The sequence below is a fragment of the Convolutriloba macropyga genome, chromosome 6 (assembly GCF_964194025.1).
Source record: "Convolutriloba macropyga chromosome 6, txConMacr16.3, whole genome shotgun sequence".
Lineage (NCBI taxonomy): Eukaryota > Metazoa > Xenacoelomorpha > Acoela > Convolutidae > Convolutriloba > Convolutriloba macropyga.
This window is the reverse complement of record NC_134473.1, coordinates 58,957,114-58,973,158: the sequence shown is the minus strand read 5'-3', so window position 1 is coordinate 58,973,158 and position 16,045 is coordinate 58,957,114. Positions and strand designations below refer to the sequence as shown.

At 34.2% G+C, this 16,045-nt stretch overlaps 1 protein-coding gene across 2 annotated transcripts in view; it reads left to right on the top strand.

The window, feature by feature from the left end:
• LOC142341808 (uncharacterized) overlaps positions 1 to 16,045 on the top strand; it is a 175,067-nt gene that overhangs the window by 148,172 nt on the left and 10,850 nt on the right. For both annotated transcript variants that reach the window (XM_075393048.1, XM_075393049.1), the window contains 4 exons: positions 1,633 to 1,859; positions 1,989 to 2,123; positions 6,577 to 7,006; positions 9,161 to 9,359. In XM_075393048.1, the coding sequence (XP_075249163.1) occupies positions 1,633 to 1,859; positions 1,989 to 2,123; positions 6,577 to 7,006; positions 9,161 to 9,359 (991 nt within the window). The remainder of the gene's footprint in view (positions 1 to 1,632; positions 1,860 to 1,988; positions 2,124 to 6,576; positions 7,007 to 9,160; positions 9,360 to 16,045) is intronic.

Sequence of the window (16,045 nt, the reverse complement as noted above, 5' to 3'; positions counted from 1 at the left end):
AGCATTTTTAAAGAAAGTTTTACTGTTAAAGGTTCTTATTGAAGAGGACAATTTGTTCCAATTTTGAACGCTTTTTAATATCAAAGATTTGTTACTCCACTTCGTTTTCCTTTTCTTTTCAATGATAATTTGATTTGTTCTCTTGTTCTGTCTAGCATTTTGGCAACTAGTAAACATTTTGAAATTTTCGGATGTTCCAAGTGTCTTATATCTGTTTGTAGCTACATTAAGCCAACTTTTGAGAAACAATTCGGCTGGCTAGATACGATCCTTAATGAGAAGATCAGTGGAGTGGTCAAATTTTTGTCGAAATTAGCAAAATTTCATTCCCCAGTTACTTTGCCTATTTGTGCGGTTTACGTTTTTTGAAGGAATACTCCACTGAAAGAAAGGTGAGAGAGTACAACTGACTTGAATACCTTAACTCTTACTTTTATAGGAATTTGATTTCTTACAGGATGCAAAGAACAAATTGCATTAGCCATTTTGCTTAAAACAGGTTCAGGTGATTTTATCAGTTTGTTTTCCAAGATAACGACAAGCATGAGCTGGTTGGATAACTTCACCTTTTAAAAGTAAACGCTTGATCCGAATTAGTTTGTTTGTAAAGAATAACATCTCTGTTTTATCGGCATTTAAAGAGTTGATTCTCTGTCAGTTATTTGTCTGTTTGTTCTAATATTTTTTCAATTTTTAGTGAAATTTTTTCAATATTTTCAAATTTGCACATTTTTTGAAAAATTTCTCATTTGTCTGTAGCTTACAATTTGTTTCGTAAGAATAATGTCCTTAAAGCTTTCTTTCTGGCTAGTGTGCTTCGCCTTCAAAAAATAAGCGTTAAATCGCTGTCTGTTTGCGTAGGGACGTTTCTTAAACGGTATTTAACAAACTTCCATAAAACGAAAAAAACAGTCCTTATAATGGAAGCAAAAATGACGAAGCATTAACATAAATAGGTGACAAAATTGCTGTACTGCACGCAATGAGCAGGCGTATTACAAACAGCTACCAGGTGAGAAGCAAGCTAGTGTAAAAATGACTTGAGCTTAAGAAGATGCCATGAGAACATAACGGGGAGTTTTCAGACATGCAGGGAAAATTGAGGACACCCTTCTGGCGATCTGCCTTGTTTTTTTTTTCTGGCTAGTGCCATTCGCCTTCAAAAATAGGCGTTACGTTGCTCTCAGTCTGCGGAAGGAGGTTTTTTCTGCAAATATATTTCTCTAGCTGGAATCTATTTGAAGTTAAGGATAATTAAGAGTGCATGTTTTAAAATTTGAAGACGTTTGCGCTTACGAAGGCGATCAAACTTGCTCGAAATTGCAAAATTTTGGGTTCTGCTGGTAATGGTCGATGATATGATATCAGGACAATTTACCCAAAGCCATTATACCCAATGTGCTTCGATATTTTCGTTCAATAATTCGACAACAAATTAGCAGTCGTTATTAACAGTATGTTTTAACATATTTAATGGCCATGCCTCAGCGGCCCGTGGGACTTGATATGAAGCTATCACAACCGAACATGTGATTAAATTATCTGGTATAATGGCATTGGGTAAAATGTCATGTAACCGATGATATACAATTGTCATCGCTATTTGATTTAAATTCATAAAATCTTTTCCAGCGACTGCTCTGCCAACATAAACCTGTGTGAGTCTTCGATCAGTCCGTGCGACCCAATTGGTACATTGGACTGTGTGAACAAGATTGCATCCAAATGGCGCAACAATTCAGTCGAGTGTGTCTGCAAAAATGGATTCACTGGAGAACTGTGCAACGAAACGAACGATGTATGTGAGACAATGGAACCATGCAAGAATGGCGGGTTGTGTCAACCCCTAGCGGGAGATGGTGGGTTAAGTTTTAGTTACATTAATGCAATTTTGACAGATCGTATTTGTACTATATTGGTATTAAAATGTGAAGTTCTCGGCCATTTTTTATGACAAAATTGCCATTCTGAAATTTTTGATGTTTTAGATTACCAGTGTCAATGTCCAACTGGCTTCGGTTGCAAGGACTGTTCGTGTAGAGCGATGTGTGACGTCACCAACATTTGTCTGGGTCCAGGCACCTGTATGATGGAACGAATGGAGGAACCAATCAATGGAAATGGTACGGAGAACTTTTGAAAACGAAATGGATACTTGATTTTTGCTTTAAATGCATTACAATTTTTCCTGAGATTTTACGCTCAGGCAAATTTGTTCACATAGTGAAAACAGCAGATCACGCCTCATTCGTATTAGATAAATGGCGTTAAATTTTCTGCTTTTTTTCTCTGTTTTTTTAGCAGCAAACCATAGTTGTATGAAGCAAGAGAAATTTGATGTTGAATTGCAGTTTTCTTTTCATTTGAAACTTAGCATACTTTAATCTTATCCTTTTGCCTGACAGTTCTCCAATCTTAATATTGATCAACTGCAGCTTATTTTAATGAAAATTTTTTTGAGAACGGATATTGTGTGTTCTTGATAATATTGAAGATTAGTAGAGAAAGTTATTTTACCTTCCACTTATAAGTAAAGGAAGACCGTATGAATTTTGCTTTCGTTTTGGCTGCGAAATTGCGGCTCGTATTTAAGAACGACTTTATATTTAATACGGCAGATGAAATTTTTCAATATTTATAGTAGCCGAAGTTAGCCTCTCTAAAGATGGGGCGCTGTGTAAAGATCTGTTCGCACTTTATCTTGATTTCTGAAGTCAAATTGGAATGATTATTTTGGTCACGCCGAAACGAAGTGGAGCAACGATTTTTGCTGTTTTTTCTATTTTTATGTTTTAATGGTTTTTCCAATCCATTCATAGTTCATTCTAGGTCTTGTTGTTTGGTTAATGAAAATTCTTTTAATTGTGTCAGGAATTGCCCTGCTATGTATTATTTAATTCGCTTTACCTTTTGTTCTCGTTTGACTCGTTCCTTAGCTCACTCACTGTTTCAACTGAATAACTTTATTTTCTTTCACGCATTGAATTACGCAACGCAGTGAACACTGTCGATGTCAAAAGAGCAAAATAAAAAAAAGGATAAACCGATAAAGCTCGGTCAATAAGTCATAGTGCATTAGGTTATCAGTCCATTAGAATGATTGCTAGCTGACATTAGTACTTTATCTTAATAGCTTTCAGTTTAGAAGCTGAATTAAGTATAATTTTAGAATTTTTTCAGAATAACAAGCTGCACACCGTATTAGAACACCTTTGAAATTTGGGAAAAAAAACTGTCAATTTCTCCTTTTTTATTGTCAGTCACAATGTGCTTCAAACGCGCCAACGGCGGCTATTTGCCGGCTATTTCTCCTTTTTTAGTGTCAGTCACAATGTGCTTCAAACGCGCCAACGGCGGCTATTTGCAGGTTTAGCATGGGAATCTTAAATATTTTGAAATACTGTTTTTCTAGGTTTTGCAATATGTCCACTATTTGTCGCTTTTTCTGTAAGATTTATGTAAATTGTGAATTTGGTAACTCTTTTTTCCTAAAATTCGGATTGTCACTTACCTTGCTATAAATTTGCAAAGTTGAAGCGATGTTTTCCTTAGTTCTCTTCTTTTTACGACGATTATGCTTGATTTTTGTTATTGTTTTTTTGTCAATTTTATTTCTAACATAGCTTTTTTTCACATGCCAAGTAATAATTCGCCGTCTTTGATACTCTTTTTTCCTCGAAAATCTTTACTTGCGGTAGGTTGATGACCTCTTTTAATTTAATTCAGATGTGTGATGTCAATGTGAAAAAATGTCAACAAAACGGTAAAAAGTGAGTTTCAAGTCGCTTTGTCAGTTAAAAATAAAAATGTTCTGCAGGGGACAATTATTTTCAGTTTAGCCCTTCATAATTGCGCGGAGCTCTTTTAATTGTTATTGTTCGTAACTTTAAGTGGTAAATCAAATAGTTACGCTCAAGCCTTGTAGCTGTATATGTAGGATAAGTGACTGATGAAGTCACTGAGAAAATCCGAGACTCGACTAAAATCGGGTAGTGTAGTTCGGGGGCGTAAGTCAGAATTTCGAAGTGACTTCAGCTGAGTCGCGTAATTTGCTAGAAACGCAATTTGCGATTGTAAAAATCGATCACTGTAGATAGTTAAACCCGGCTCTAGAGATCTGGAATTTTAAAGCATAAACGAGAGTTTTAATCATACGGGCTTATGAGCCATTGAGTGAATTGAACTAAGCAGCATCTTAGTAGTTACTGACATTTTAGTTGTTGTTTTGGAGTGAGTTTGTTTTTAGAGCTGTACGCTGTATTAAATTTAAGTTGGCGTACTTGCTATAAATATCGGAGAATCAGTGTCATAAATTAGGGGAAATTTTTTTCGTGAATAGCAATTTTATTTCATTGACTGCAATTTACCTTAAAAGAAGTGGAATAAGTGAAATAGAAAAGTTCCTATCCTTTTCGTGAAACGGATCTTTGGGCAATGTTTCTGGAACACTTCAGTGGCTTCAGAAATCTTGTGGCTAGCCGGGAGAGGGTTGCAAAACAATTATCTTAGAGCTAAACTGTATCATCTGAATTTAGTGTGACCTAATATAGTGTACATTTGAAAACATAGAGAAGTTGCATGAAGTCTTTTGTGAAAACGTGAACAAACATTTTCGGATTGTGTTATCATTCGGGTGTCAAAATTGTGAACATCTTTTGAAGGGCTTCGAAATTTTATAAAACTTTTGAACATTCATACAATATTAGAATATGTATAATATCTTTAAGAACTTAGCTTTGTGTATAATTCTCTGAATTAACTTACATAACTTGAATCATTTTGAACTAAAACAATTGATAGAAAGTTAATTTAATGATCTCGTCGATATCGATTTCGAAATATTTGAGTAAATACAATTCTCATATTTAGGTTATTCAAAATAGACGGCTTTTGTTAGTTGATTACACTTCAAACAATAGACACTTTAATTGAATTGAACATAACCTGTAATTGTTTAACTGATCAATAAATGTGAGTATCTATTTTTAACTTTTCATTTTTAAGACACGATTTTCAAATAGTTCGTTACTTTGTTTTTGCAATCATTTACTTCATTTACGGAATTTTGCAGTTTCTTTTTTTTGGGTCAAGCTAGCTTGTATACTCTAAGTAGCGTGAAAGGTATGCTAAATTGTTTCCGATTTTAACTCATTTCGGAAACCCCTCCCCCTATTCCAACCGCTGTGATAAAAGAACATATTCATTACATTTTCTTTAGGTTTTATTGTGTTCAGGCATCTCAATGGTCAATATTATCCTCCTGATGAGTGTTGGCAATGTTAAAAGAGGACAAAAAATTTTAAAATTATAAATTCAATTTTTTAGGTTTAGATGCTTTCCAATCCTGCAGAATGTTTAAAACGCCATTAGTTGCACATAAGTCGCCGAAAGTCTGCAGAGCCAGAAGTTAAAATGCCAGAAGTTCATTTTTAGCCAGAACTTGACTTTCGCTGAGTTTAGTCATAAAATTGCAACAATAGTTTTTAGCTAAAAAGCAGCAATAGTTTTCAAAAAACACGAGTGTTTTTTCTCCATGGCCCCCATCAACTACTCGAATTGGACTCCGAGTTTGATTACACTCTCCATGGCGATAACAGCCTTGTGGTTATTTCATTCCGTGGATGGAAAGATCAAAAATAATTGTTACCTTTTCACGCATTAGGCTAGACTGCAAGTACGTGAGTTTTGGTTAAGTTTTTCCTATTGAGTGCTAAGTCTTGAAGTAAAAACATCCGAAGAATTGTATGACTCAAAAAGAGGTTTGTTCTCTGGATCAACATTGCAGCAGAGCCCAGCAATAACGGGAATCATCAAAAACAGATAAAGTTTAGAAAACTTCATTATGCTGCAAAACGTACATTTTGCGATTGTGATTTTGCGGTAAATGTTTTTCGCTCATATTCTTCGATATTGTAACCAGTTTCGACAATTATATTGTCAGTAAAATTTTCAGTTAGCCTAAAACTATATTGTTTGAATTTCCGCTATAATTACTTAATACACGGCTTAGTGCTTTTGCTAGTTGTCTCTAATGCGCAATTCGCATTGCGAGAAACTTTTGCAAGTAATCATCAGTTAGGCTTTCTTTCATTTCGGTCGAATTGACTTAAAACTGTCCTGGATATAACCTTGGAACCAGTGCATCCGCTGGAAGACAAGGACAGTAAAGTGTGGACAACAGCGTCAAAATCTTGCCACTATTTTTTAACCTGGCTCAAAAATAGGTATCGTGAACAAAAATTATGGATATTTCCAATTTTGAAGAAATTTGAACTTACTGTCACCGCTTAACTTTACTTTTACTCACTGTCAATTAAACTTCAGGCTTACGTACTGTCACTGTTGTCCACGCTTACAACTCTAATCGTAACACATGGCTCGTGAAAATGCTGACATTTTGGGTAAATTACTCGATAAAACTAAGTTCTGCGACGTAATGGTGATTTTAGGGATGGGCTGTTGTCTTAGGGAATATGGATTTTCGAAAAGGGGACCCTGACTTTAGCACAATTTCTATACCCATTCTCATAAATGTGATAAATGTTTCTCAACTAACTGATGTGGGTTTTGTTTCAGAATACTTCTCTTATTGCCAATGTGATCGAGGAGTTGCAGGGAAATTCTGCGCTATTGACACCAAGAACGAGTGTGAACTGGACCCCTGTGGGAACCGAACCGACGCCAGCGGAGCCATTGTTCCTTACCAATGCGTGGACCGTATAGGCCATTTTGAATGTGTGCCAACGAGCGTAACCGCTTCAACGACGCGAGCTCCGTTCGTTGACCGGAAGTCAGACGAGACGAGCACTTGGACGGTGCTTGTCGGGGGTCTAGCTTCGGTGTTTTTGTTAGCGTTCTTGATTATCCTGGTGATAAAGGGAGCTAAAGGGACAAAAATTGTGGTTAAGAAGACATTTTACCCCGCTGGGTGGCTAGAAATTATCAAGGGCAACTTCAACAGTCGTAAACGGAGAAGAGATGAGCCGGCTGGACATTATGAGATGGGGTTAGTTGATGACGGAAAACATAGATGCCCCTCGTGACAAGCTCGCAATGAACAACTTACCACTTTTCTACAATTTCAACCTCTGCTGCATTTATGAGAATTTTTCTAATCTTGTTTGTGCCGTTAGATCGTTATGGTTTTCATTACTGACTGAAGTTTTTACTTGTTTAATGTTACACATTTCGCATATAGCCAAAAAGTAATTTGGAAAACTGTCAACTGAAGCGTTATTAAAGTCAAGATAAAGTCAGGAAGTGAAATTGAAATATGCTATCATGATAAGTTTGGTTTAAACATAATTTTCCTTAATGAAGTTGCTTTTGGCATTCAGTGTTGTTGCATTTTTTCAGGGCTTTTTCTCGGTTCTTTACAAATCAAGGCGCTGTCTTAAATCTGTGTACCCTTTGTTCGATTTTCGCATTTAAAGAAAAGTCAAGGTGGACAGTCGTTTTGGTCACTCCGGAGTAAGAAAGCTACAACATTTTTTTCAAACTGCTTTTAAAGTTGAGTCCGAAAACGATGTTTGACGCAATATGGCTTCTGTTTGCTGTTTATTCAATTTTAGTGAGCTGATTATTTTGTAAATAGTTTTCTTAACTATGGTTGCGCCCTCCTGTCGTGTTTTCATTTTTGGCACGATTATTACAATTTTTATTACCTGTGACGTCAATCATGTTCACTTCAAGTTGGTTTGTATTCATGCTATTTTGGACATATGTATAAGTGACGTTATTAATTACAATTCAAAGAATTTTTTTAATTCAAAGAATTTGAATTGTATTGGGGCCCTGCCTTTTAAGATCTGTTCACACATTTTTAAAGCCAAATTGAAGTGATGATTTTGGTGAAGCCAAATTAAAGTGATGATTTTGGTCAAGCCGAAACAGGAAGTGGAGCGAAAAGGCCAGTGGTTTTGCGTTATGAAATCTGTCCAAGAGAACGGTGTTTGAACAAAAAATTGCTTTCGCTTGTGGTTTTTTGTTCACCTGTACCAATTTGACTTTGTTTGCTATTTTTCGGTTTTTATAATCTAATTTTTTTCTAGATGATTTCAATCCATTCATAGTCCATTCCTGGTCAAGTTTTTTTTGTTTAGTCAATGAAAGTTTTTTGAATTGTTTCATGACTTGTCCTGCTATGTTTTCCAATCTTATTGGCGTGAGTCCTTTCTTTGTTCCTGCGCATGTTTTTTGGCACATGACTTGTCTCGCCTTAAAAATGACTTTGCGTTCTCAAAATGGATTTAGGGTCAAATGAGATCTCAATCTAACTGAAGATTATTTTGGGGCAGCTTCTTAAAACAATTTTGAAGTATGTTTTTTCTTGGCGCTTTTTGGTCTTCTGTGTTTCATTTTTAATTTGAGACAACAGGTCTACGAAGCTATAGCGGCTATTTTTTGGCTATCTGCCAGCTAAATTTTAACATAGACAAACTTCTGATAACGCAGGTGCAAACATCGTATGAAAGATCTTGTATTTGATCTTCTTGCTTGCAAGAAGTCCAGGTGAAAACGGCTTGCAGTTGGCTTAGTTTTTTTGAGTTGCATAACCTTAGTTTTCAAAATGGTAAATGAATTGGGTTTCTTTGCTCACATTTTACTGCTATGTAAATGCGATTTTGCTATTCTTTTGTCTTTTCAACCGAACCTATAATCTTTTGATATATATTGTCCACGAAAGAATTAGCTAGCTGCTAACAATATCTTGAGGAAATAGTTGATCAACAAAATTAAAATACCCCAAATATATCGAACCTTGCTGCCTATCATTGAATAGGAATGAATTTTGGGATTTCAGAATGGACTATTACTCTTTGCTCTATGTCTGTTGAGAACTCAAAAAAAATCTGAAGAAGTTATTGCCAACCAAAAAGGGTTCTATTTGAGAATTATTTATTAATATCAATCGGCTTTTCAGATGAGCACACGTGAAGTTGAATATTTTTGGTTCACTTCATTTGGGGTATTCTTAGTCTGTTTATATTAAAGATTTCTCCCAAGTTGTTCTAAGCAAAACAATAATTTTAGGTTCCATTGAAAAGGAAGGGGAATTCTGAACAGAATTAAGATGAAATTGATAGCCAGATAAAGACTTTGAAATATTTAATCCAAAAAAAAAAAAAAAAACTTTGAAGAACAGTTTGTATGTGCTCAGCTCTGTTGGCGAAGAGGGGGATTACTACGGTGGGAGTGAGTACTCGGAAGTTGATGGATCTGGGACAACAGGACAGCAGGCGAGTAAGAAGCTCCGCCAGGAAAACCTCTCCTCTCCCCCTAGAATACCACCACTACACAAGGAGCACCTCGAACAGTCATCACTCAAAGTCAACAACAACAATGTACCCAGTGCTAAGGTTCGTATGGTCTGAGCGAAGCAAATGATAAATTCATGAAAAAATCGGAGGAAATGTGATCCGAAGTTTTGCAAAACATGCTCTTAAACCGAACTTTTAGCGATCATTGATACGTCCAGCCAATTATGTTTCAACCAGATGTTAAATCATAATTTTAAAGGTGTTTTATTAGATCTTGCATGATAACATTTCTGGGAGAGGAATGTTCATTAAACGATGAAAATTCCAGAATCATTCATGAAAATATAGTGCGAGGTGAGACCCATGATGATTACATATTTGCACAATTTGTATAGCTAAGTAGCTGTGATATTTTTAGTCTAGTTATATTGCGTTACTCTTGGTTTTTTTACTCGAAGAGGGGTATTATCATTTTTAGATTTTTATAGCTGTAAGCTGAGCGTAGCTATATTGCGGTGCTCTTGGTTTTTTTACGACTCGAAGAGGAGTATTGGTTTTCTCTCGGTCTTTTTACGACTCGAAGAGGAGTATTGGTTTTCTCTCGGTTTTTACGACTCGAAGAGGAGTATTGGTTTTCTTAAGGTTTTTTTTTTTACCGGAAGTACTATTCGTTCAGACGATGTTTTGACCTAAAAGCGAAAGCGAGTAAAATTGCAGTGTGAACTAATTTTTTCTGAGCGAGAGAAATTTTTTGATCATGCGCTGAGTTTAGTGAATGACTTTTTGATATTGAAAAGTAGTTTTTGACTGAATGACACATATAGATAACCGTTTTTAACCGTTTTTTCGTCTAAGTGGCCTAGTTTTTTTGCTTGTAATTTGGTTTTTTGTATAAATAATTTTTAATCGATGCTATGTTGAAATGTAAACCCCGGAAATTGATAGCACAGTATTTTGCATAGCCTGAAATTGCGTTTCAAATGCGAAATTGGCACATATTTCTTGATTTTTTAGTTAATTTTTGGCTTTTTTTTCTATTAATTTCTTCATTTTTGGATCTTTTATCTGTTTTTTTGTCAAAAATCAGTTAATATGGCAACTTCCCTTTGATAATTCATATACTCAATGCCTCTTTCTACCTCGATGTAATTTTGTTTCATAAAATTGTACATTTGCTAATCCGATTTTCGTAGTTTTTTGCCAATTTTTTCAGTTTTTTGTTTGTATTTTGCTTTTAATTACTAGAAATAGTATTTTGGGGAACACGAGGGACTTTAATTTCGTTTCAATGAAAATGCTATCATTTTTTGGTGTTAAGTTTTTGAAAAAACAGATAAATTTTTTTCATAAATGCAGTCTTAAATATTTTTTGACCACTTTTTTGCAAAATGTTTCAATGTTTCGCATGTCTGAATTTTGCTTTTTCTGGTTTTATTCTCTTGAGCAAGTTGGATTTTTGTCTGGAATGACTCCTTGTCTTTTCTATGTCTCGAATGCTGATCAATGAAATGTACTCGTTTTTCTTGATTTTTTTAAATTTGATTTTTAACTTTCAAAAATCAAGAATTGGACTTTTTGTTACGGTGTTCCTAACATTGTGTCCATATTCTTCACATTCTCGTTTGTATCATTCTAGTTTTGTCCTGGCACCTACTTTTATATTCGTTTTATTGATTTTTTCAGTTGTTAAAAAATTGAATGAATTCAGCTTTTTCTTAGATCTTGGTTTCTTCGGTTTGCAATTGATTTAATTCAAAATAAAGCAGTACTGGGAGTTTGCTAGAAAGTCTTTTCCAACATTTCTACTTATTCCTATTCATTGCAATTTTCTTCCGGACTTGGTATTGTTTTTAGACGATTTTTTGCCTTTGAATATTATTCTGTTGCTTTTGTTTTTCTATGATTAATTTAACTTTTGAATTAGTATGAAATCATGTTGTCTAGCATATATACAACAAGGAAGAATCATGTATTAATTTTGTCTTAATTGCCGTGATTAGAAATCTAATTGTAGTGGTTCTCTGATTCTTAAGTTTGAGCACTCTTTTTTGAATTATTTTGACTTTCCTGTCTTTTTTGAAAAGTTTTTATCTGACGTTTGCTTTCGCGATCTTTTTGAGATTAGAATCAATAATTATCTGAGGGCAATTGATGGCCCTGTCAGCTTTGTCAGGCTATCAGCTTTTCGACCATCCTAAAAATTTCAGACTTTTTTAACGTTACCAAACGTTTTCAATAATAAAATTTTGCTGCATTTTCTTTCTCTTGTTGACAGTGGTTTAAATTTCACCGGTTTTTAGATCAGACTCGGGGAGGTAATGAGTTAATAGTTTAATACAAAAGGTAATGGCTTCAGCTTTTTGTGAAGTTTTGGTGATTCGAGTCGCTTCCGGATTTCTTCCGGCTATGTTTTTTTTTTACAGGAAGTAGATTTGTTCACGCGGCATTTTGACCTAAAAGCGAAAGTGAGAAAAGCTGTCTTAGTGAACAGATTTTCGCTAAGCGAGAGAAGTTTTTTGATCATGCGCTGCGTTTAGTGAATGACTTTTTGACATTGAAAAGTAGTTTTTGACTGAATGGCACATATAGATAACCGTTTTTAGCCGTTTTTTCGTCTAAGTGGCCTAGTTTTTTTGCTTGTAATTTGGTTTTTTGTAGAAATAATTTTTAATCGATGCTATGTTGAATTTTAAACCCCGGAAATTGATAGCACAGTATTTTGTGTAGCCTGAAATTGCGTTTCAAATGCGAAATTGGCACATATTTCTTGATTTTTAGTTAATTTTTGGCTTTTTTTCTATTAATTTCCTCATTTTTGGATTTTTTAGCTGTTTTTTGTCAAAAATCAGTTAATATGGCAACTTCCCTCTGATAATTCATATACTCAACGCCTCCTTCTACCTCGATGTAATTTTGTTTCATAAAATTGTACATTTGCTAATCCGATTTTCGTAGTTTTTTGCCAATTTTTTTCAGTTTTTTTGTTTGTATTTTGCTTTTAATTACTAGAAATAGTATTTTGGAGAACATGATGGACTTTAGTTTTGTTTCAATAAGAATTCAATCGTTTTTTGGTGTTATGTTTTTGAAAAAACAGATAATTTTTTTTCATAAATGCAGTCTTAAGTATTTTTTGACCACTTTTGCAAAATGTTTCATTGTTTCGTATGTCTGAATTCTGCTTTTTCTTGTTTCATTCTGTTCAGCAAGTTGGATTTTTGTCTCAAATGACTTTTTGTCTTTTCTATGTCTCGAATGCTGATCAATGAAATGTACTCGTTTTTGTTGATTTTTTTAAATTTGATTTTTAACTTTCAAAAATCAAGAATTGGTCTTTTTGTTACGGTGTTCCTAACATTGTGTCCATATTCTTCACATTTTCGTTTGTATCATTCTAGTTTTGTCCTGGCACCTACTTTTATATTCGTTATATTGATTTTTCAGTTGTTAAAAAATTGAATGAATTCAGCTTTTTCTTAGATCTTGGTTTCTTCGGTTTGCAATTGATTTAATTCAAAATAAGGCAGTACTGGGACTTTGCTAGAAAGTCTTTTCCAACATTTCTACTTATTACTATTCATTGCAATTTTCTTCCGGGCTTGGTATTGTTTTGAGACGATTTTTTGCTTTTGAATATTATTCTGTTGCTTTTGTTTTTCTATGATTAATTTAATTTTTGAATTAGTATGAAATCATGTTGTCTAGCATATATACAACAAGGAAGAATCATATATTATTTTTGTCCTAGTTGCCGTGATTAGAAATCTAATTGTAGTGGTTCTCTGATTCTTAAGTTTGAGCACTCTTTTTTGAATAATTTTGACTTTCCTGTCTTTTTTGAAAAGTTTTTATCTGCCGTTTGCTTTCGCCATCTTTTTGAGATTAGAATCATTAGTTATCTGAGGGCAATTGATGGCCCTGTCAGCTTTGTCAGGCTATCAGTTTTTTGACCATCCTAAAAATTTCAGACTTTTTTAACGTTACCAAACGTTTTCAATAATAAAATTTTGCTGCATTTTCTTTCTCTTGTTGACAGTGGTTTAAATTTCACCGGTTTTTAGATCAGACTCGGGGAGGTAATGAGTTAATAGTTTAATACAAAAGGTAATGGCTTCAGCTTTTCATGAAGTTTTGGTGCTTCGAGTCGCTTCCGGAATTCTTCCGGCTATGTTTTTTACAGGAAGTAGATTTGTTCACGCGGCATTTTGACCTAAAAGCGAAAATGAGAAAAACTGTCTTGGTGAACAGTTTTTTGCTAAGCGAGAGAAGGTTTTTGATCATGCGCTGCGTTTAGTGAATGACTTTTTGACTTTGAAAAGTAGTTTTTGACTGAATGGCACATATAGATAACCGTTTTTAGCCGTTTTTTCGTCTAAGTGGCCCAATTTTTTTGCTTTTAATTTGGTTTCGTGTAGAGATAAATTGGTTTTGATACTATTTGGAAATGTCAACCTCGGAAATTGATGACACAGTGTTTTGCAGAGCCTGAAAATGCGTTTCAAGTTGAAAATTGGCACATATTTCTTGATTTTTTAGTTAATATTTGGTTTTTTTTCTATTAATTTCTTCACTTTTGGATCTTTTAACCGTCTTTTTGTCAAAAATCAGTTAATATGGCAGCTTCTTTTTGATATTTCATATACTCAACGCCTCTTTCTACCTCGATGTAATTTTGTTCTATAAAATTGTACTTATGCTAATCCGATTTTTGTAGTTTTTTTCCGATTTTCGTCAGTTTTTGGTTTGTATTTTGGTTGTAACTGCTAGAAATAGTCTTTTTGTGCAACATGAGGGACTTCAATTTCGTTTCAATAAAAATTCAATCGTTTTTTGGTGTTAAGTTTTTGAAAAACGGTTACAAATTTTTCATAAATGCAGTCTTAAAAATTTTTTTGACCATTTTTTTTGCAAAATGTTTCAATGTTTCGTATTTGTGAATTCTGCTTTTTCCTTTTTTTGTTCTCTTCAGGAGGATAGATCTTTGTATCGGATGACCAGTTATCTTTTCTATTTCTTGAATGCTGAACAATGAAATGTATTCGTTTTTCTTGAATTTTTGAAATTGATTTTTAACTTTCAAAAATCATGATTTTTGGTTGCGGTGTTCTTTACATTGTGCACATATTCTTCACATTTTAGTTAGTATCATTCTAGCTTTGTTCTGGTACCTACATTTATTTTTGGTATATTGATTTTCTCAGTTGTTAAAAATGAATGATTTCCGCGTTTTCTTAGATTTTCGTCATTTCTTTGGTTTGCAATTGATTTCATTCATAAGGCAGTACTGACAGATTGATGTTAAGCCTTTTCCATAACTTCCTTTTATGACTTTTTACTGCAACTTCCCGCTTGGGTTTTAATTTGAACGATTTTTTCCCTTTGTATACTCTTCTGCTGCTTATGTCTTTTCAATGATCAATTAAATTTCTGAATTAGTATGAAATCTTGTTGTCCAGCATATGTACAACAAGGAACAAGTGTGTGTTGTTTTTGGTCTTAATTGCAGTGATTAGAAGTGTAAATATAGGTGTTTTCTGATTCTGAAATTTGAGCTTTCTTTTTTGAAAAGATTTAACTTAGTTTCTAAGATATATCTGCCGTTTGCTTTCGCGATCTTCAGATTGGAATCATGAGTTTTTTGAGGGCAATTGATAACCTTGTCAGGTTTTTCAGACTATCAGTTTTTTGACCATTTTAATGATTTCAGATTTTTTAACGTAACCAAACGTTTTCATAAATATGAAATTTTGCTTCATTTTGTTTCTCTTGGTGACAGTTTTTAGACAAGTTTAACCAATTTTTAGAAGAGACCCTGAGAGGCAGTGAGCTAATGGTTTAATACAAAAGGTAGTGGCTTCTGCTGCAATTGCGGTTTTGTTAGTGAAGTTTTGACGCTTCGAGTCGCTTCCGGAATTCTTCCGGCTATGTTTTTTGTTTCGTCGTCTGACGCTCTTTTTTCGTTTTACATTTGTTCACACAGCAAAGCTGAAAAAGTCAAATTTTCTGAATGACTTCTTCCTCTCACTAACGGCATTTGCGCGCGTGACGTCATTTCTCACTCGCTTTAGCAAAAGTTTTTAGGTTATTTGCGTGATTAGATTTTGATCATACGTGACTTACCTCACTCAATAAAATGACTTTTGCACTTTAAAACTTAGGTTTAATTTGAATTTGTTTAAGCTCAAAGGAACTCATATGTGCAGTAAAGGTCCCTAATAAGAGGCTTCTGTGGAATGAATTTTAACAAGCTTTATTGATTTATCGCCGAATGTTTTTTAGCCTAGTTTTTTTAGCGGCGTCGATTTTTTTTTTCAATTTAGATCTATATCTGTTTCTATCTTTATTATATGGCATGCAGGTCTATTCTTTCGCAGCTATTCCGGCAATCTGCCGGCTATGTTTAGTGTTACCAGATGTTTCTAATATAACAAAGTTTTAAGATTTCACAGTAGTTTTCTTTGTAAAAATTATATCTCAGGATTTGAATTTGTGCGGCGTGGTTTTATGTTTCTGAATGACGTATTAATTGTTTTTCTTGCTTCAGTGATGTCAATTCTTACATTTTTCTCGTTACGTCATGGTTAACTTTACCAGATATTGTTAACTCTGGCGAGGAAAAGAACAATTTGTTTTAGACAAAAGGTTTTTTTGGCTGTATTTACGGTTTTGTTTATGAAGGTCCGACGCTTTGAGTCGCATCCGGAATTCGCACGGCTAGGTTTTTTTGTTTCGTCATCTGACGCTCAATTTTTTTGTTTTACATTTGTTCTTCCGCTACTTTTTTG